Source organism: Amborella trichopoda, chromosome 1, assembly GCF_054954075.1.
Source record: "Amborella trichopoda isolate Santa Cruz 75 chromosome 1, AtrichopodaSantaCruz75HAP2 v2.0, whole genome shotgun sequence".
Taxonomy (NCBI): domain Eukaryota; kingdom Viridiplantae; phylum Streptophyta; class Magnoliopsida; order Amborellales; family Amborellaceae; genus Amborella; species Amborella trichopoda.
In genome coordinates, this window is record NC_142336.1 from 12162431 (window position 1) to 12184692 (window position 22262).

Consider the following 22262-nt stretch of genomic DNA (forward strand, 5'->3'; position numbering starts at 1 on the left):
TGAAATTCCCTCTCCTCATTTACTTACTCTTGATGGTTATCATCCCCCACACTCTACTTAATTCGTAGAAATATGATAAGTTAATTCAAAAAATGAAACCTTAAAGGGTTAAAGAAGAACCTTATTGTAGTTTTTTTTTATTTATTTTTGCTGAATTGTATAATCTTTTGGTATTTTGTTTTTCTACAACTGATTTGAATATTGGTTTTACCAACCAGCACACAAATATTCTAGAATGGAAAATGGTTTGACAAGACTACAATACTATCAAAATAAGTAAAGTCTTACCTAATAACTCACTGAAAATTGTAATTCAAAGATTGTAAAACTTTTACATCGATCATTTCAACTTGAAAATTATGATTGTGAAAAAATTAGGATTTCAAACTCTACAAAAGAGTGTATATTTTAACAAATTATCTTAGACTGTCCATTTTGCCTTAAAAATAAGTGTTCAGAAATCCACATGATCTGTGTAATTCTTTGAGTTTCAAAATTTATTGTGAGTGTTAAAAATTGATTTTAGAGCCATTATGGAGATTTTTATGGCCGAAAGTGCTTTCCGGATGACAATTTAAGGTGAGGCTCTTTATTTGGTTTTCATAGGGCTAAGCTGTATAAAAACTTCATCCTTCCTAAATATGTTGAGTGAATACTTAAAAAAATAGTTATAAAAAAAGGATGCCCAGCAACCCGACCCAACCGGTTAGATCGTAAACAAGTGCGTTAGTTGGTCTGGGCGAGAAAAAACAAATTTGTTCTAATACGAATTAAAATTAGTATTTTACCAGTTTTGACTAATTGTATCAGTATTTTTGTCAATTAGACGGTTTATACAAAATTAGATAATTTTTAATAACATAGTTTTATATTTATAAATTATTATTTATAATATTTTATTTTATTTTAAAATCCAATCCAACTAGTTCGAATATCAAATTTTTTTAGGAGTCCAACTTTTCAGCAACCAAATCTCTCCCTCCCCCTCTCTCTCTCTTTCAATGTCTCTCACTTAGTTGAGTCCTCTCAAATATAGTCATAGGATCAATGCCTAAAGTTTAGGACAATTTTAGTCATTCTTACATAATATTAATTGTATATTAATTGTAGTATGAAACCGCCAAAATTTGAACTTCTAATTGAAATGGAAGCTTTCCCTAAATTTTGTTAAATTTTAATACCCATTCATAATATAAAAAATCCCTAGGACAACACTAGGGATATTTCTGTGATTGTGGAAATCATAGGGGTATTCCAGTCCTATTTCAAGCTAAACGAAATTTTCAAACCTCCTTTTTCTTTTTTTAATTAAATATGAAGTGCATTTAAAATTCATTTCTTGCGGTCTTCTTCCCGTGTCCAGCCCTGCTTATCCCTCTCTCTCTCTCTCTCTCTCTCTCTCTCTTGTCTTTTTCTCTGTCTCTCGTATTGGTAATTCATTTCTTCGGAGTCTTTTTTCAGAGGTGCAGGTCAGCTCTTCTCTCTCGCTTCCTCTCTCTCTCTTTCTCTCTCTCTCTCTCTACTTATTTTTATAATCTTTATGAGTCTGATCTGCTCTGGCAGAGTTTGGGCACTCTTTTATTTAATTTTTGGTTTGAATTGGGAATTCAACCTGTGTTTTGTATGGTTTCAGTTGGTTCCAATCAACCATTTCTGCCCATTTATACTCTGGTCATTTGTGCTCTGATTTTGTGATTTGTTCGAGTCGAATTAATATGAATTTTTCGGGTATTCCATATCAATTTTGCATTTTTATGAATGGGTTTTTAATGTTGCATGTAATGTTTCTAGTTTGATGGTCCATAATTTCTCTCTCTTTATTTCTCTATAATTGTGAATTTTTTCAATATTAATTGGGACCTAATTGGGATTTGTTTCAGATTCAGAGTTATGTCTTTTTCCATTTTCTTTGTTAATTTGTCCAGAATGTATTTTCTGGATTCTCAGCTGTTTAATTTCTAGAGCTGTTATCAAAATATACTTTTTGATCCTTGTTACACCTTAACATTTCTCAGAAATAAGGATTGATATGAAGTCCCCCTTTTGTGTCTTATATGCCTTCAATATCAATGAATTGTACGTCAACAACAAAAAAAAAACGACACCTGTTGTTTTAACTTATAGGCCTGGTTCATCAGACTCTTGCTTTGGCTTATCTGTTTTTGTTCTTTGGTGCCCATTGAACTTTTTCTGTTGTATTTCAAAGTATAATTTGTGTTCATTCAATTGTAATGCAGGTGAAATTTACTTGTCATGCTCTATTTTTGTTGAGAAATCGATGACGAATCATGTCTCATAGTTGCCATTTGCCGTTCGAAGTCTTGGTTCAGTTATTTTTAGGCCTGAGATAAATACTTCCATTTTTATGGGTATAACACAAGCATCAGATGTTCTATTCTAAGAAAATTTATACCATAGGGATTGCTTTAACTAGAAACTCTTGAGATAATCTCGACCCCTTGTACAGACACAAGACAAGCATCACATCTTGTACTTTACGAAGAATTACCAAGACAACTATCTAGAAGCTTATCAGGTCGAGAAACCAGATGTTAGGAAAGAACATGGCTCGAGTTTCTCTAGTTCTTCTCATTTTGGTGGCATTAGGGTTTTTCTTTGCTACCTATAATATGTTGACCCTGATACTCCACCTCAGATCTCAAACTTCAGGCAAAAGTGAGCCATCAGAACTCTTCGATCCAGTGATCACGATGCCTGAGGAACTGAAGAAAGAAAAGAGGAAAATGCCCTTCCATGTTGCCCTTACAGCTACTGATGCCCCATATAGCAAATGGCAGTGTCGAATAATGTATTATTGGTATAAGAAGGTGAAGGATCTGCCTGGGTCTGAGATGGGTGGATTCACCAGGGTCCTTCATTCAGGGAGACCTGACAATTTAATGAATGAGATTCCCACTTTTGTCGTTGATCCTCTCCCCTCTGGCCTTGATCGAGTAAGATATTTCGTCAAGATGCATTTTGCTGTGTTTCTTATGATGCATTGTGCTTTGGCTTGCGATCTTTATTAGGCGTTCCATGTATGGGATCTTATCCATATTCTTCTATCATATCTTCGGTTTGTGATGGGCTTTTATTTATGAATGTAAAGAGAAATTGTTTGGTGTTTCTTCATGTAATCAGAACTTTTCCTTTCTATATGACTTCAATTCTTGTGTTCCAATCTTGACTTGGCATTTTCTTTCTTTACTTTTGATATTTCCCTTTCGATGGTTTTTATTATACGTGGGGTTCAAATGTACCATTTTATTGCTTTGACAAAAAGGTGATATGCTTCCACTAGTAAAAATTTGACTGAGTTATGTGAGCACTTTCATGCATGTTTCAAGAGCTTGCTTGGGAGGGAAATATATGTTCGCTACATGAGTTCGGTTGCTTTGTAACCTGTTGCCTGAACTATTTATGTTAATCCTAAAAGTGTTATTGGAAGAGAGCCTTTGTTCATGGTTTTCATCTAAAGTAGTCAAGGTTCGTGTTGTTTAATTGTGTGTTGCAGGGCTACATTGTCTTGAACAGACCATGGGCGTTCGTGCAATGGCTTCAAAAAGCTCAAATCAAGGAGGAGTAAGTTTATATAGTTAATGGTTGTCATTGCTTTTGATTTTATTCAATTATGTGCTCTCAAGTTACAAGAGTTTACTGTTGATATTGTACTAGAGTTTGTTCTCATGGACAATGCAGCTATATAATGATGGCAGAACCTGACCATATTTTCACAAAACCACTGCCAAACTTAGCGAAAGGAGAGTACCCAGCAGCTTTCTCGTTCTTTTACATTAAGCCAGCTGAGAATGAGAAAATAATTAGGAAGTTCTACCCAGAAGAGAAAGGCGCAATAACAAATGTTGATCCAATTGGTAATTCTCCAGTGATTATTCTGAAGGTAAGAGTTTCCTTTCCTTGCTGGTGTGGGGCTTATTATTTTCAACTTCCTTGCTTTTTGCATGATACCTTTATTTATTTTAGATATTTATAGATGCTTTAGTGATGGATTCCTAGATTTAGGTGTGCTAATTAAGTTTCTGATTCCAGTCTCAATTGGAGAAAATTGCTCCTACTTGGATGAATGTGTCTTTGGGAATGAAGGATGATCCCAAGGCTGATACAGCTTTTGGTTGGGTGCTAGAAATGTCAGTGAGATCAATTTCCTTCCTGCATTGGAGTCTGGATACTAGATTTGTTTTTCTTTGCCATCTACACATTCACTTCTAATGTTGTCATGTTATGTTTTTGTTTTGAAATTAGGTATGCATATGCTGTAGCATCTGCATTGCATGGTGTGAAGCATATTCTTCGCAAAGATTTTATGATTCAGGTAATTAGTAGTTGAAACATGTGTAGTTTGGGAAAGTATGGTGTGGTCCAAGAACTGCGGGAAATAATGGTCTATTTGTAGTCTTCTCTATCCTATGAGGATAGTGATGGAGGGAGGGTGGGACTCACCATTCGGGTCATGTCTTGTTCAGGTCTCTCTCCTAACCCAAAGAAAAAAAAAAAGAAGTCAGCATCCATCATCTCATAGGATGGTGATGACTTCACTGGAGTATGGTTTTCCATAATACTCTGAATTGCGGTATAGAATTCCTTTGTAGTTACTAAAGTTGATTATACGAAGTTAATGAAGTTGGTTAAAGGTATCGAACTTAACAAAGTTTTGCCTGGGACCTTTTTCAGCCTCCCTGGGATTTATCAAGTGAGAAGTCATTTATTATTCACTACACTTACGGATGCGATTATAATCTTAAGGTGATGCTTTTTGTCATCTCTATAGTGTATAAAATTATAAATTGAGTTGCTTCCTTGTATAAAAAATGTTCTCATCAATTAATAAAAAGAGACCTTGCTCAGCGGTATGAGCAACTGGAATTGTGCACTGGACCAAGTACAAACTTGTGCATGCTTATCAAGGAAAGAAAAATTTAAGGAATTTACAAATCTTCAATTCTTTAAATTATATAATATTGAATTCTCACATTAGGAGTTTGTATCTGTTTAGGGTGAGCTCACATATGGGGTGATAGGTGAGTGGCGATTTGACAAAAGATCATATCTTCGTGGTCCACCACCGCGAAATCTGTCCTTGCCCCCTCCTGGAGTTCCTGAAAGTGTGGTATGTTGATTATCTGACTCTCTATTGGTGGAAATTATTGCATGTTTGTCTTGTGGCATTTCTTGGGATGGAGCTTCCACGCAAGGAAGATATACTATGATCCAATGGCTACAGAAAGCCATAATCCACTGGTGTCATCATCGTCAATTAGATTTGAGCAGTAATGGAGAAAAACTGAGGCCCACCACTGGATGGCCTTTTCTAGTGGATCCCTCCAACTCTCCATCACCATCCAGCGGTTCATTGGATGATGGCCTGAGTGGGCTATGGTTCAATAGTCTATTGGTTGCAGAATGCTTTTCCTCTAAAAATTCGGCTTTGTTCAATTCCTAGCTATTCAAATTCCTTTTGTAACTGATGAATTTAAACTAACAAATTCTTGAGCTAGTGAGATTGACCGTACCTAATTATGTCTTGCAAGCAGGCTTTATTTTTTGTAGTGTTTCTGCTTGTTTTTGTTATCCATGTGAAAAGTTTCTCTGTATTTCCATTATCTACAATATTGTCTGAAAATAGGACATTTTTATCCTGAATGAGTAAGTATTTTATGTTGTCCTTATGTGAAAAGTACAAATTAAATCATGGCTTGAAAACTCAAAACTTGAATCATACTTATCAGAAAGCCCAAATTTCATTTCGGAATACTAAACAGTATCACATGTCTTACGCAGATACACCTGTAGAATACTCTCTCTCTCTCTCTCTCTCTCTCTCTCTCTCTCTCTCGCTTCGGACATGGTGTCAATATTGGATTTTGGTCTTTTATAGACGGGATCATTGTCAATTCTTGGAGCAGTAAGGAGCAAGCAAAGCTCGCATACTCACTGATATCACATTGTCATTCTATCTTAGTTGAGACATGGTTTTTTATCTCAGCAGTCATTTGCATTACGTTATGACAGTTGCAGTGCACTGCTAATCCAATGTTTCTTGCAAGCTCTCTATGAAGGTGGTTTATCATTTCTTGGACGAATGAGTGTAATGTTAAGTTATTGTGTTCACAATGTTGCCATGTCTTCATAGTTCAAGGTGGCATATCATTTCATAGGTTGAATAAGTGAAATGTGGAGTAAATATTGTCTGTTTACACGTCTTCATATTTTTTACAAAGTTTACAGCCAGAGATGAACATCAATAGTCGTGCTAGATTAAATCTTTGGAAGTGGCTAATCATTCTATGTATAGGACGTGAAATTTTGTGTGATTTTTTTTTTGGTGGGGAAATCTTGGTTGACTGTTCAATGTATTTGCATCCCATAATTAGAAGGCTTTTTTCTGAAGTTATTAGTCTGATACAGACATCCATGCTCTCTGCATGTCGATATTTGTACATAGGCTTCTGGAAAACTCTCAAAGATACTCGTATCTGTTATTTTGTAATAAATATAGTGATTTTGTTTACTGTTTAGGTTGTGTATGGTCCATTTATCTATTGTGTATGGAAGTTATTCTCTCTCAGCAATCAAATTAATTAACATAGATACCTCAGCTGAGACTTCCCTGAAGCTCAAATGTGATGCATCCAAGTTTTAAATTTTTAATTCACCCTGCGTATCAAAAAATGAAATAGGGGTATTTATCAAAATTCCATGAGAGATATGCTATTATCACTTTACACATATTGTTTGATTTTATTTCAAATTACCCGTGAAAACACATGATCATGAGTTGGGATGGTTTCAAGTGTGTTTAATGGTTTGTTGCTAATTCCCCCTCCCCCCAAACAAAAACAAAAAAAAAAATTTCCATAGCTCTTCCATGCTCATTATTACACTCTGCAGAGAGAGGTGTAAAACTGAGTTTTAAAACTTTTAGCCTGACCACTCCTCTGATTACTCACTGCATTTTAGAAACGCCAATATTGACTGGGAGACTAACTATAACCTTCTTGGGAAATACTAGAATTGTGTACTATGTAGCACTTTCTATTTGCCGCTGTATATTATCTTCTTTTTCTATTCTTGTTTATTTGTTCAGTAGCAAGGCATTGTATAGATTACAGAAATGCCTGAGCATGTCTTATACGTGGCTTTTTGTATATGATATTCAGCAGTTTTATTTGGAGTTGCATGTTGAGGTTGGACCCCCTCTTAGTTATTCCCTGAACTTCCTCTATATAGTTGTTCATTCTTTATGAAGTTTAGCGAAGACTTGCTCGAAGTCATGTTTCAATGTTGCTAGAATGGGAAAAGTTGATTCTACTGATGATCTGAAATTTTCTCTATCTTTTCTTGTTACATGAGTTTAGGAAACTGAGTAGTTATACTTAAAAGCCAATAAACAATTAAGTGGATTCTGCAATATATATGGTGAATCTATTGAACAAAGTATTATGTACGTAAAGGCTGTTTCCTCATGTTTATGTGTTAAATATTGAGGGCTTGCAACCATATTTTCTTTGAGATCTTTGGTTTCTTCAAGAAAAAGAAGTCTATCTTAGTGTTTCAAGCTATAAACTACAAAAAAATATCTCTCCACAGATTGATATTTCTTACTCTGGCTATAGCTTAAGTTGTTTCTGTTACATTTTGTGACCAGAAAGTTTATATATATTTCAATTTAAATGATGGAATTAATTGTAAAATGGAAGACTGAAATGGTTTTGTAGATGGAAGAAATTGAACTGATACTTGAGTAATGGTTATTTCTTTTTGTCCTTCGTTCCTCTCTGTGTTTTATTCAGGTTACATTGGTAAAGAGTGTTAATGACGCCACTGCTAATATTCCTACTTGGGATGATGGAAAGTAACAGAGAAGAAAAATACCTTGGAAAGCAGATAGCTTGGTATGTAAATTTGGCTACTACAGTTCTATTCATAAGACTTAAATATCCGTTGTTATTCCTTTTAAACAGAAATTTTGATTTTCTGTAAATATTTAGTTCAAGCTGCCAGTGCTTGAAAGCGACGTAAGAAATGTAATAAAGTTGGATTGTCGTGGTGAATAATCTCTGCGCGATAGGCCTGCACAATTGATATCTCTCAATGATGAAGTCTGTTGCTTCATGAGTTGATAAAATGTTGAACTTGTCTTAAATGAAAACCTTCGAGTGCTTCACACATTTGATTCAATACATGGAAATTTTCAACAGTGATTACCCCATGGACATGGTGTTTCTATACCATATTGAATTATAGTATGGTTTCCCATTTTGATGAAAACCTAGCATCCTTAATGCTGTCTAGTGATTACAGTCTGAGTTTACATGTTCTTTTCAAACCTTTGGGTTTTAAGGGCATGTTCTTGCCTGCACAATTGGGGAAATACAAACTACAAAGACAACAATCCAGTTACCATGTAATATGACAGTCAATTCGTTTGTCATAAGCTAGAACTGCCAGTTACTTGCAGGTCAACTATTCCTTTCTAGCCTAATGAAAGTTTTAAACATTTTGGAACACACAGCCTTTTGGAACATTATTAATTTTAACCATTTGTATTTTTATGGGGAGAGGGCAAATGGAGAGAGAGGGAAGCATGAGGTGAAGTCTCCCTTTAAATTTATTAGGTTCACATTTTTGTCTAGCTATTTTGAAATGGCAAGGACATCTTGTCCATATGTTGATGAGTTTGGAGTGTTTGTGAGCTTGATGGTTGGTAGAAAATTGAAAATCCTTGGACAGCCCTTGAGGGGATTTTTATGCTCGTGTTTGGACTTGGAGTGTTTGTGAGCCTGATGGTTGGTAGAAAATTGGAAATCCTTGGACAGCCCTTGAGGGAAATCCATAGGTTGGTAGGAGGATTTTTTTTATCTAAAATATTGGGATCCACTTTAGAATTGCCACATGGGTAATTACACATAAAAAAAAAGAATATTTTGAGTTTCTAAACATTTAGACCTAATCATCAAAACATTGGATGGTCTTTGTTCAATATTAAGGACTTAATTTTTTTAGGCACATACATTTTCAAGTTTCTAAATATTTAGACCTGACCATCAAAAAATTGGACAGCCTTTGTTCAATCTTAGGGCATTAATTTTTTTTTAGGCACATATAGAGACTCAGTACAACACTGGTTAGGAGGTGGAGTTAGTTCAAGTGGAAGGCTCAAAAAGAGCAAGGGGTAGGCTCAAAAGGACAGTTGGAAGTAGCGAGAAAAGATATGGGACTTATGGCCTCACTGAGGGTGTAGCTCTAAAAAGGAAAAAATTTATATAAAGCTGAGGCTCTAAACAATCAAATTAGAGACCACCTCAAATATTTCACTAGTAAGAGGTTGTTTTGATGATACCCAAATATCTTCAAATTGGTCAATCTCGTCATCAAGATCCCTGGACATGAAAAAAAATGGATTTCAAGTTTTGGAAATAGTGCATCTTGTAACGCATTTTTGGACCGTCAATTTTCAAGATTTTGAAGTTTTCATAGATCTGCTTGATCTCCGCTATTTTTGAAGCTCTAAAATTATAATTAAAGATGAAAATATATTTTAAGGCTATCACAATGATTTCCAGCACTGAAACTACATTTCTCGACACTATTTGAAGGTGCGCTTTACTTTGATTGTTTAGAGCCTCGGCTCTATACAAACCACCCCCTTCTAAAAATTATATACATATTCAAGCTGGTTTCCATGGCATTCTCCCTCTAGTTTTGTTTGCATCAAGCAAATCTTTGCATGGACTCTTTTTCACCATGTATCAGACATAGATTGACGGATTCCAACCTGTGCCTACATCACATACCCAAATGGTCCATTATTATACATAAAACCAAAACGTCTAGCCTAGAGGTGCATTGCTAACGTTTCTTGCACATCGCATATGTAGCATAGATATGAGGCTTAGACACAAGTTTATTGATGACAAATATTGTTATCTAGCTTTTCACCCGCATGTAACCACATCCTTTGACTTAGATACCAATTTTTGGTCACCTTTTGTAACACAAAGTTTTGGTGTAGATAATGGCAAATGCTGTTGTGAGGGGAAATGTCAATTGGATGGCAGTATTGCATGATGCATTTAGGACTTAATATTATTAGTTTTTAAGTCTCTTGTGATTTGTAAATGTGTACATGGTTTGATATCTTAAAGGTATACATTTTGGACTTTTCTTTTCTTGAGCTGTACCTCTCTTGAATGAAGGGGTAGTCAATCTATACAGGCAAACTTGTTATTTGAGTTTCATGATGATATAATAGTGAACTTGTTATTTGAGTTTCATGATGAAATAATGGTGAACTTGTTATTTGAGTTTCTTGGTGATGTAAGAGGGAGTTGAAGGTAGCACAAGCAAATAATAAATGGTGCACGTAAATTTTTAGGAAATTTATGTACTGACCCAAAATAAATTTTGGAATTAAAAAAGTTCTATATTTTAGGATGTCTTATGGATTTTGGGTTTTGGAATGTAAGTTTAGTAATAGTAGAAGTGGAGAGGAGGAAGTAATTAAGATTGACAGTTAGGAAGTACAAAAAAGACCGCACTTTTGATATCTTCGGTCAATAATTTAGAAAAATGGATAGAATGAGGAAGATGTCGCTCACAGAATTAGAGCTAGATGGACGAAGTGGAGATGGGCAATTGGAATTTTATGTGATCACCGCTTACCAATGAAGCTGAAGAGCAAGTTCTATAGAACAGCTGTGTGACTAGCTTTGCTCTATGGAGCAGAATGTTGGGCAGACAAAAAACTATATATCTATAAAATGAGTACAGCGGAGATGAGGATGTTGAGATGGATGAGTGGCAAGACAAAAAGAGATAGAATTCGAAATGAATACATTTGAAAAAATTTAGGTGTAGCACCAATAGGCAAAATATGAAAGTAGACTTAGGTGGGCTGGCCATATGTGGCGCCAACCCAATATAGCACATGTTAGGAGGTGCGAGTTATTTCAAGTAGAAGGATTAAAAATGGCAAGGGATAGGCCTAAAAGGATGTGGTTGGAAGAAGTCCGAAAAGATATGGGGATTTTTGGCCTCATTGAGGTTATGGCCTTTAATAGAGCAGAATGGTGGACCAGGATTCGTGTAGCCAACCCCAATTTGTTGGGAAAAGGCTATGATGATGATGGTGATGGCTTTTGGTTTTTCTAGTTCCCATTTTACAAACAGTTTAAAAGTCTAACTTCCGAACCACCAAAAACACAAAAGCTTGAATGTTGGACTTTTGAAATGCCCAAAACTAGAAAATACCAAGTGTTTAAGCAGTTCGATATTTGTACTTTTTTTTGTTTTTTTTTTTGGGTAATTTAGTGGAGATGACAGGCCCCTACTTGTTTTTTCAATAGATTGGGGAGTTACATTTTGAAAGTGTTAATTCGGTGTGTCAGCGGTAGGAATGGATACTACGAAGTGGTGACTAGGTATGGGGATGCTACCACCACGACTCCAGCCGTTGTCGTTCGATATTTGAACTTTCGAACTGCTCAAAGTACACACAAACATACCAAAAAAAAAAAGCTAGTGTTTGGGTGGTTCTAGAGTTGATGTAAAATGGGAATAAAAAAACCTCCAAAATTTAATGTCCTAAGATATAAACCACTTTTTAGTTCCAAAAGTCATTTTTGGTCTGTACTTTAAGTTTCTCTAAATTTTAGCAATGAGAACGGAGTCCACGGACAAAGGCAAATAATCATGTTAATTGGTTTGTAGTTCACTGAAATGTTAGAAGACGATATTTCTATGCAGGCATTGTTGGTTATCTTTGTTTATATCTCAGTATTCTTAGTTCTGAAATTTATGAGAAAAATCAAATAACTATATTTAACTGTCATCACATCATCTCCCACATGTTTGTTCTCTAAATTATGCTTTCATAAGTGATCCCATGGGGCTTCACGTAAACTTCTGCATAATGACTTTACATATATGCTTGCAGAAGGGAGAGAGGGGAATCAAGTGGATTCCGAAGTTTGTAGTGTCCCAGAGAGGGGAATCAAGTGGATTCCGAAGTTGGTAGTGTACCCAGCTTGGCAAAAATATGCCCTTTCTGCAGTCTGCAGCTCTACTATCCCTTTCATGTAGTCATCTGTTCCTTTGGAGTTTTAGCTTTAAGTTAGTATGGTTTATGTTAGGTTGTTTCGATTACTTAATTAAATAGAGTTACTGATTCATTTTAGCTCAGGACAATTGAATTGCTGTGGCTGATGATATTTCTGTTTTTTCTTTCTTTACCCCAGAAAATAGTGTTCCTTTGGAATCATAGCTTTAAGTCAGTATGGTTTATGTTTAGGTTGTTTTCGATTACTCAATTAAAAAGAGTTACTGATTCATTTTAGCTCAGGACAATTGAATTGTTGTGGGTGCTGATATTTCTGTTTTTTCTTTCTTTACCCCAGAAAATAGTGTTCTAACAAAGTGGAATTCAGTTGGGAGATGCGCAACATTTGAAGGCCTATTTTGAAACAGGGTTCGCAGAATCTTTGTTGAATCTCAAACAAGGATATCAGAGTCTGTACACTTCCTGCTCAGGATTACTCTGTTCTTTTCCTATGAGGGAAAAGAAAAGTTATAAAACTGAGTGTGAGAAATACTTTTGTGCAATTGCACATTTTTGTACGCAAGTTATATAAAACAATTTTTAGTTATAGCCTTCAGCCCCTGCTGGGGAAAAAATAAAGAGGAAATCTGCGTCCCTCCAATCTTTGCCATATTATGCAGGCTGCACTGATTAATAAGAAAGCTTTCCATACGCCACTAAGCATATGGAATTTATATATGTCATTCTCTTTCTGCCATCGGATCTGAATTTAAGGTTGAGATACTTTCAACTGTAATGTCACTAGTGAGCCCGGGCTGTTTGTTCTAGATTTGATGAATCATAAAAAAAAAAAAGATAATTGGAGTGCTGAAATTATTAAATTGGAGTGTAGGTGTATTTTGGTCAAAAAAAAAAAAAAAAAAAAAAAAAAAAAAAAAAATATATATATATATATATATATATATATAAACTTTATGAAGGGTGAGGTTTATACAAGGCGTCCTCTTGGTACTATAGAAGTGAGGGGTAACTCTAAAATTTGTTTGGAGATGTAGTTCTCAAAGTTGGAAATCTTGCAATGGCTTGAAGTTATACTTTCATTCTTGGTTATGAAATTTAAAATTTTTAAAATGGTAGTAGATCAGGTAGATCTATAAACTCTTAAAGTTTTTTAAAGTAGATGATTCAGATAATTTGTTTAGGAAACATCAATTTTAAGATTTAAAATTCATTTTTTCATATCCATGCATCTCGAGATTAAGATTATGATGAGCAATTTGGAGAGCTTTTCAACTTTTAAACACTCTCAAAGATTTGTAAAGTGCACCATACTTTAATAGTACGCGATGTTATATAAATTTTCGGAAAATTGTTTCACGAGTAAGTGGGGATAAGAGCCGTGTATGATTAAACCCGCCTTTACCTTGAATTGTTGGAGCAATTCTAAATTACGCCCTTTTTCCTCCTTAATAGGCAGTAGAGTTCCATTGAAATGGGACCTAAAGGCATCGCAACAGCTTTTTATATCCATTGAAATGGGACCTGAAGGCATCGCAACAACTTTTTATATCCAAGAAGAATTTTAATCATAGTTAGCAAATTGGGAAACAACAATATATATTGGTCAATTAGGAAACGGGCTGAAGGGGCTAGGTTTTTATAGCACAATGTCTTAAGTTCCATTCCTATGTAACCTTGTCAATAAATACATTATATATATATATATATATATATAGAGGTAAATTAATAAATTAATAATAAACTGGTTTTGATTCACAATTTTGGAGCAAAAGTATGGATCGTCAAAATTTTGGTAAGTCAAAAAGTTGCGAATAATTCGGATTTGGCTAAAAAATAAAATAAAAATCATATATGCATAGATGACATAAAATAAAATTACAAGTTGCGGTTATTGTGAGAATCATCGTTAAATTTTATAGATGTGTGATATAAGTAATTTCATAATTCTATATTAAATTTATTAAAATTATTATTATAAAAAATTTCTAGTAAAATATTTAGTGTTGCGTGCGTAGATGTCATAAAATAAAATCACAAGTTGGAGTTATTGTGAGTCATTGTTAAATTTTATAGATGTGTGATATAAGTAATTTCATAATTCTATATTAAATTTAATAAAATTATTATTATAAAAGTTTCTAGTAAATATTTAGTACTGCGATGATTATTTATTTATATATATGCATTTATAATAATAATATGGATTGTATATTATTGATTCATGTTACTTATTTATATATATGCATTTATAATAATAATATGGATCGTATATTATTGATTCATGTGACTTATTTATGTATATGCATTTATAATAATAATATGGATTGTATATTATTGATTCATGTTACGCTTATTAAACATAAATATAAGTGAATTAATTATAATTGAACTATTATCCCTTTTATGCTGTTGAATTTGCTCAAGATTTATGGTGACATATAGTTTTATTGAGGATACGACCCTTCATATTGCCGACCCAAATAATTGGGAAAAGGCTCTAATGACGATAATGATTTCGTTGTTAAATTTGTTATAACTAGTTCTCATGCACCCATATAATATCACATAAACAATTTACTCATTTTGTTAAATAAATATCTAATATCATAAACAGAAGGACACAATCATATTTTCTCATTCACTATATTATATCTCATAGTATTTCTGACGGATCAAATTTCATATAACATCTTAATAAGACTTACAAAGCAAGTAAATCATGTTGGCTATTATACAAAGTATGTACCAAACAACTATCAAAATACATGTTTGGATGAAATTATTTGAAATGAATATATTATAAATAATATTATGTTATTAGCTATTTAGCATGTACTTTGTACTATATATATGTTTTAGTTATAGGAAAAGCTGGCATTGACTCACTAGCCTACATATACATATGAGCCCAACTGCCCAAATTCAATCTGGGTCGATCAAATGATCACGATTGTATTTCATATTTTAATTTAAATTTTTTTATATAAATTCAAATCACTTGAAATTTTTAGCTTGTGTTCTTTAAAATAGAAGAATCTATTAAAAATATCAAAAAATAATAATTTACAAAATTATATTAACTAAAATACCCTCGAAACATTTTAGAAGTATTGATCAATTTATATTTTAAGAATTATTTTTTTAATTATTTTTATTAGATGCATCTTGATGAGAAGAATATGTACCCAAAATTTAATATTATTTGGATTTGTAGAAAAAATTAAAATTAAAATATAAAATAAAGTTGTGACCGTCAAATCACCCAGGTTGAATCTAAGCTATTGGGTCTTCACCAGCTTTTTCCTTAGTTATATAGATTTATTTATTTATTATTTTAAACTATTTTAAACTATTTCTAATTAAAAACATATTTTTTTAGCAAATTTCTTTTAATATAATAAAAATAAATTTATACATAAAACTGTCGATAATAGACTACATCAAACAACAAATAGTTCATCATCAGGACTAATTTTATTGAAGCTGTGAAATATTAGTATCTGCCCGTATGATAGAGAGAGAAAGCAATAGGCAACCTCCATTTCTTATAATTTCCAATATAGAAGAGACAGAAAACCCATCTCCAATTTTGAAATTCCATTAGAACACGACAACGCTTGAGACATGCAAGGAGACAAATCCTTTTGTTACGTGTTAACCAAGAAATAAGCATTCAATCGTTAATATTAAAAAAAAACAAAAAAAAAGCATTCAAGACTATTTCGTCGTCTAGCGAAAAGTAACATTTAAAATAAGTTAACACCGGAAAAGACCACTATGCGTTCTATATTCACTTGAACTAACGTGCACCACTAAATATTCGTGAAAGACATGCACCACTAAATTTTTGCGAAAGATATAGTTCAAGTATCGAAAATATTACAATAATTTAAAAACCATAGCATCAATTGTAAAATTAAATTGTAAGCATATTTATGAACACTTTAAATTATTGAAAATAAAGTGTCGAGGTAGCTTGTTAAAAAGTGAACTATTTTTAAAATTTTTAAAAAATTATATTAAAATACATTAAAATGATCCATTAGAAAGTTTTCAAACTTTAGTATAGTCTTTTCTACTTGATATTTGAAATGCACCTTACTTCTATATTAAGAATTACAACCTAATGTAAAGTTGACATTCAAGCCCACATAAAATATGTTTCGAGAAAAGAGGTTCAAGATGTTCTCCACTTTTCTTTCCGAATTTAATTTGGGTGCGGTTCGTATAGAGCCGAGGCTCTAAACAATCAAAGCAGAGCCACCTTCAAATAGTATCAAAAAACGTGGTTTTAATACTAAAAATCTTCATGATAGTCTTAAAATATATTTTTATTATTAATTATAAAATTTAAAGCGTTAAAAATAGTGTAGATAGAGTAGATCTATAAAACTTGAAAATCTTGAAAATTGACGGTCCCAAAATACATTAAGAGCTAAACTATCTCAAAAACTTGAATCCATTTTTTTCTCATGTCCATGCATCTTGATGTCAAGATGATCAATTTGAAGACATCTGGGCATCGAAACAACCTCTACTAATAAAATTTTAATTTGATTGTTTAGAGCCTCTGCTCTAAATAATCTTTTTCCATTTAATTTTGGAAAAATTGTTTCATACAAGCTGGACCACATTTCTACATATATGGTTTAAAAAAGTGTAAACCATCTATCTTAAAGATAGATGCAAGTAGTTGTTCCATCTAAAACAATAGAAATTATCAGTGTAAATGTTTTGTTACCAAAATGATTACTCCTTGTTTTTAAAATTTATTTTCCTTTTTCATATTCATGCTCTCCATTTTAAAGATTATGTATCTTGAAAAATTAAGTTTAAAAATCCATCTCAAAAATAAATTTATTAAGGGGCTTGTATTTCTACATATACGGGCTTGACCGCATAAAACCGGGTTCTTAATTTTGATAAATTCTGAAACTTTACTAAATTTAAGACCGAAATTTCGGACGCTGAGAAAGGGCGGTTTGGTCAGAGGACAAATGCGGGTGATACATGTCCAAATTTACGATATAAAGGACAAAATGTGTGCGAGACCAAGTGCTGGTCTATGACTTGCACCTACTGGGAAATCAAGCGGCCGCCCCAGTTTTTTCCTTGCTTCACCATTATGCTCTGGTTTTCTGATTTGTCTCTTAGCTCTCTCTCTCCTCTCTAAGTCTATGTAGTTTTTGTTTTGGAAAGGTTTCTATATTTTTCATTCAGCCGTTCAATTTAGATCAAATAAGTTATTAATCATTTAGTCTTGATCTCACATCTCATAATATTTTATTTTTAGTTTTTATTCTACAACATTTTAGAATATTTTATTTTTAATTTATTCTACAAATTATATGAATATAAAATTTAAGGTGTAGTTTATGTAATGTGGCAACCTTCAACAATCCAATTAAGGCACCTCCAAATTTTATCTTAACATATTACTTTTGGAGTAAAATATTTTTAGGATTATCTAAAAATCTATTTTTATCTCTGATTATAAAATTTTAAACTTCAAAAATAGTTAAAATCTAGTAGATCTATAAATATACGAAAATCTTAAAAATAGACGGTCTAGATAATATGTTGCAAGATGGACTATTTATGGGATTCAAAATCTTTTTTCTTTTTATATTTATACTTCTCAATGTCGAGACGATCAATTAGAGGGTTTTTCAACATTAAAACAACTTTTTCCGATGGCTTTTTGAGGTGCATATTAATTCTACATTTTAAGATTGCATTCGTATATAAATTTTTAGAAAAATTACATACTATCCGTTATAGTTTGCATTATTACAAAACTATCGAATAGTTTCCGTTATTACCTATCTGTCTGTTTTTTTCATGTCAAAACAAAAATTTTAAAAAAAGATAATTTTACCCTTTTCGGTTTTTGAACAATCGAATTCAATAGATTTTTATTGTTCAACCACTGAAATCATGTCAATTTCGGTTTTTGAAAAACCGAAAATTCAAAATTTTTGGTTGTTGAATAACCAAAAATTTTAACTCTTTGAAGAACCCAAATTTTTTTTCTCCGTCTTTTCTCTTTAAACTCTTCACTACGTCTCTCTATACCTTAGATTGGGTGGGTTTAAACTCTGCCCTATGAACCCTTCCCTATTTATACATTCTCTCGCTACAATGACAAATCTACCGTAACCATTTTCAATTGATTTGTAACTGGAACACCTTCCCTATGTTTATCCACTCTCTCTATGTTTATCCACACTCTCTACAATGATTAATCTACCGTGACCATCTTTCAATTGATTTGGAACTGGCACAGAGAGAATATAAACATAGGGAATAGTTTATAACTGAGAGAGAATGGATAAACATAGAGAATATATATGGGTTTAAACTCTTCTATATGTTTATCCATTCTCTCTATAATGATTAATCTACCCTATGTTTATCCATTCCCTCTCTACAATGACTAATCTAGAATGATAATCTTTTCATTTGTAATTGGAACAGAGAGAATAGATAAACCTTGAGAAGAGTTTAATGCAATGTATTGATAGAATGGATAAAGATAAGGAAGAGTTTAATCCCACCCAAGATGTGGAAAGAGAGAGAATGGATAAACATAGGGAAAAAGGTATAGAATGAGAATTTGGTTGATCAAAAATTGAATTTTAAAAAAATTTGATTGGTGGATAGGGAGAGAATACGCAGAAGACGTTGTTCAAAAATTGAATTTTAAAAAAATTTGATTAGTCAAGAGAATATTCATAGGACCTACGAAAGAGAGTTCTTTTTTTTTTTTTTTGTACAAAAACGGAAATTGTTTTAATTTCGGTAGTTAAACAACTGAAAAAATGTAATTGTCTTTTTTTTAAAATTTTCGTTATGACATAAAAAAAACAGACAGATAGGTAATAACATAAACTATTCAGTAGCTTTGTAATAATGCAAACTATAACGGATATGTATGTAATTTTCTCTAATGTTTTATAAAAAATTTAATTTGTGCCAACATCTCAATGGAACAGCTAAAAAATATATAAAAATACTATTTCCACTAAAATAAAATGATCAAAATACCTTTAAAAGTTTTAGGGGTATTTTGGCTATTTTATTTTATTAGAATAGTTTTTTATATAATTGTTTTACTGGTGCGTGTTTAAGAGAGGAGTGGATGTTTAAAATTAGATGTCAAAATATTTTATAAAAAAATTTTTTTTTTAAAAAAAACTTGATATTGTAATTGAATCCATCTTAGCCGTTGATTCATATCTAAATGCTAGAAACAGAGAAATATATAACAATTGTACATTAGGAAAAACTTGCCCCCAAGTTTTTGCCTGCACCTTTCTCTCTAGGGCTTCAAACAAATGCACGTCTCTCTTTCTCTCTCTCTCTAGAGCTTCAAACAACTCTTTATTGCGCCTGCCACTGATTTAATCTCTCTTTGTCTCTCTCTAGGCCTCAAACCACTCCTGTTTTAAGCAGCACTCATTATAAATACATGGGAATACTGAAAGTCACTACGTATATGCGTACTGAGAAATCATAGGAAATCAATCTCCCATCACTGCAAAAATATGGAGATGAGAGTTCAGCCATTTCTGGCGTCGGTGGGTCGCCATTTCTACGCCTTCTTCTGTCTCGCATTCGTCGTCTTTGCCGCTGCTCTTGCCCCACACATACCCTCTGATTCTGCACCAGGTTCCAATCAACTTCTTAAATCTCTCTCTCTCTCTCTCTCTCTCAATTCTATGATATACAAAGAACATAAGATCTCTCTGAGTTATGAGCTAGGACCCATTTCATTTCTCTCTCTCTAGCTCTTACTTTTGGTCCCTTTATTTGCAGAAAATGCGCGCCTCAAGTCCAAGAGAAAGCTGGCATCGCTGTAGAGAAGCTATCTGGCCATTTTAACCACACCAATATCACTTCTGCACCTTTCTCTTTCCATTACTTTTGTTAATTTTTCTCTATTTTAATCAGTTACCATGTATTTTGAGTCTGATCCTTAATCAACTAATTCAGTTTGTTCGAAGTGGTGATATATGTAAAGGAATTGTTGGAAATTCAGGATAGTTGAATGTTTTCTCATTGTTATTAAACTTCTCTGTTTTTTTTTTTAATGTTAATTAATCATCGTTATTAGACTTTTTCCTTGAAGTTCAATTATTGGATAACAAATTGATTATACTAAAAAAATAGATGCATCTAATGCAAATTGATTATACTAAAAACATAGGTACTTTTGTCAATTTAATTTTTATGAACTACTTTTTTAATATTTTTATTAAGTGTGCTTTAATGAGCAGAGTAGACGTTCCAAATTTCATATGATTTAGATTTGTATAAAAGATTAAAATTTAAATATAAAATCAGGTCATGACTGTCAGATCAACCCAAATTCAAACTAGACCTTTGGATATATACTATTCCATTAGCCTTTGGATTAATAGGATCTTATATATATATATATATATATATATATATATATATATATATATATATATATATATATATATATATATATATATATATATATATATATATATATATGGAAAAAGCTGCCGTAGGCCCATTAGTCTACAACTACATATGAGTCCAACGATTTAGATTCAATCTGAGCTGATCCAATGATCACGATTGCATTTCATATTTTAATTTTAATGTTTTTCTATAAATCAAAATCACTTGAAATTTTGAAGGGGTGTTTTTTAAATATAGGAGAATCTAGTAAAAATATCAAAAAAAGAATTTGTAAAAATTTAATTAACCAAAATATCCACGAAAACGTTTAGAGATATTTTGGTCAATTTATATTTTGAGAATTATTTTTATTAAATGAGTCTTGATGAGAAGAGTAGACGTCTAAAATTTCATGTGTTGAAAAACCTTCTAATTGATTATCTCGACAACGAGATGTATGAGTATGAAAAAAAAAATATTTTGAGTTCTAGAAAGAGTGCATCTTGCAATACACTATCTAGACCGTCCATTTTCAAGATTTTTATATGTTTATAGATATACTTCATTGTAACTATTTTTTGAGTTTAAAATTTTATAATTAGTTGTGAAAATAGATTTTGAGGTAATCCTAAGAATTTTTTACCCCAAAATTACATGTTATAATAAAATTTGGATGTGCGCCTTATTTGGATTGTTTAAGGTTGCAACCTTTAGAAACCATATCTTTTTATGAATCATGAATTTATGTTATACAACAAAATAAGATTCATATAGTCCATCCCAAACAATTAGATAAGGTTCGGATGATGATGATCTTAATCTTAACCATTTTCTTAAAATCATACAACTTAATAAATCATATATGGTCTCACTTCCAACCCATTTTGTATGAACATATTCTTACAAATTCCAAAGAAGATGAAATAAGAGATGCCCACTTCAACTATACTCCATAGTCATCACCAGCTGAGCCGCTAGATTGGCCTCACTACGGACAAGTGCTTTTGTCTTTATGGTCAAAAAAAAGAATTTCATTTGGTTTAAAATTAGTCAAGATTAATATTTGATTAGTTTTGGCTTATCCCCCATTTTGTTTTAAATGATTCAACAAACTAAACAAAGTTGAACATCATTTTTATAATATTCTTCATATTTTTAAAGGGTATATTAAGATACTGACAAATATGAGTATTTTTTTAAGGTACTCAACATTTTTAGACAGTTGATGCCCTTATCTACCATGTAACAATTTTTTTGTATAGGAGAATTTTAGGTAATTAATTAATAATAAAATAAAAAGTATTGATAGAAAGATAATAATTTATCAACTATAATAGATAATGACATCACCCACATAAGGTGTGACAATACTCACATGAGTAATAATGATTTATTAACCAACAGTAAAATGCCACCAGTTTTTTATAAAAATATCTAGCATACCCTTTCTAATGACCAAACATGCATTTACTCAAAAAAAAAATTGCAGTACAACATAGGGGTCAATAGTGTCCAAAAATTTTGAATTCATTAAAGAAATACTCGAATACCCTAATATAACCCATTTTTAAATTTAACATTCGTATTTCTTATTTATTCGATTGGATCAATTTTGACTAAAACAAATTCCTCACCTGTTCGAAGGCCAGTCCAATCCTTATAACACTCCATTAAAGGACAGAGATATACAGTTTGCAATAATGATGGGGCACTCTTAGCCTATCCATATATACCTGTTCAGCAAAGCGAC

General features: G+C 32.3%; 1 protein-coding gene and 1 long non-coding RNA gene across 17 annotated transcripts; both read left to right on the forward strand.

Annotated features, from left to right (window-relative positions):
• Positions 1-1355: 1355 nt before the first annotated feature.
• On the forward strand, positions 1356-12796 carry LOC18444586 (hydroxyproline O-arabinosyltransferase PLENTY). Of its 16 annotated transcripts, none has more exons than XR_016051644.1 (11): positions 1356-1469; positions 2238-2954; positions 3515-3582; positions 3676-3901; positions 4051-4148; positions 4264-4333; positions 4693-4764; positions 5015-5128; positions 5800-6077; positions 7812-7913; positions 12417-12796. XR_016051644.1 is itself a non-coding variant. In XM_020673774.2 (10 exons), exons 2-9 carry the CDS (start codon positions 2550-2552, stop codon positions 7875-7877), a joined length of 1119 nt encoding a protein of 372 aa, XP_020529433.1. In that variant the 5' UTR covers positions 1356-1469; positions 2238-2549; the 3' UTR covers positions 7878-7913; positions 12417-12796. The 16 variants fall into 16 exon arrangements, 10 of the variants coding, with proteins under 10 accessions (XP_020529433.1, XP_011627210.1, XP_020529434.1 ...); XR_002282681.2 differs by lacking the exon at positions 5800-6077 and adding an exon at positions 11957-12098; XR_016051662.1 differs by having other exon boundaries at positions 3700-3901.
• A 6572-nt stretch (positions 12797-19368) lies between these two features.
• LOC18444585 (uncharacterized) lies at positions 19369-20151 on the forward strand. The gene is made up of 3 exons (XR_016045061.1): positions 19369-19418; positions 19508-19750; positions 19898-20151. It is a non-coding gene; the product is annotated as an uncharacterized LOC18444585 (long non-coding RNA).
• Positions 20152-22262: the final 2111 nt, after the last annotated feature.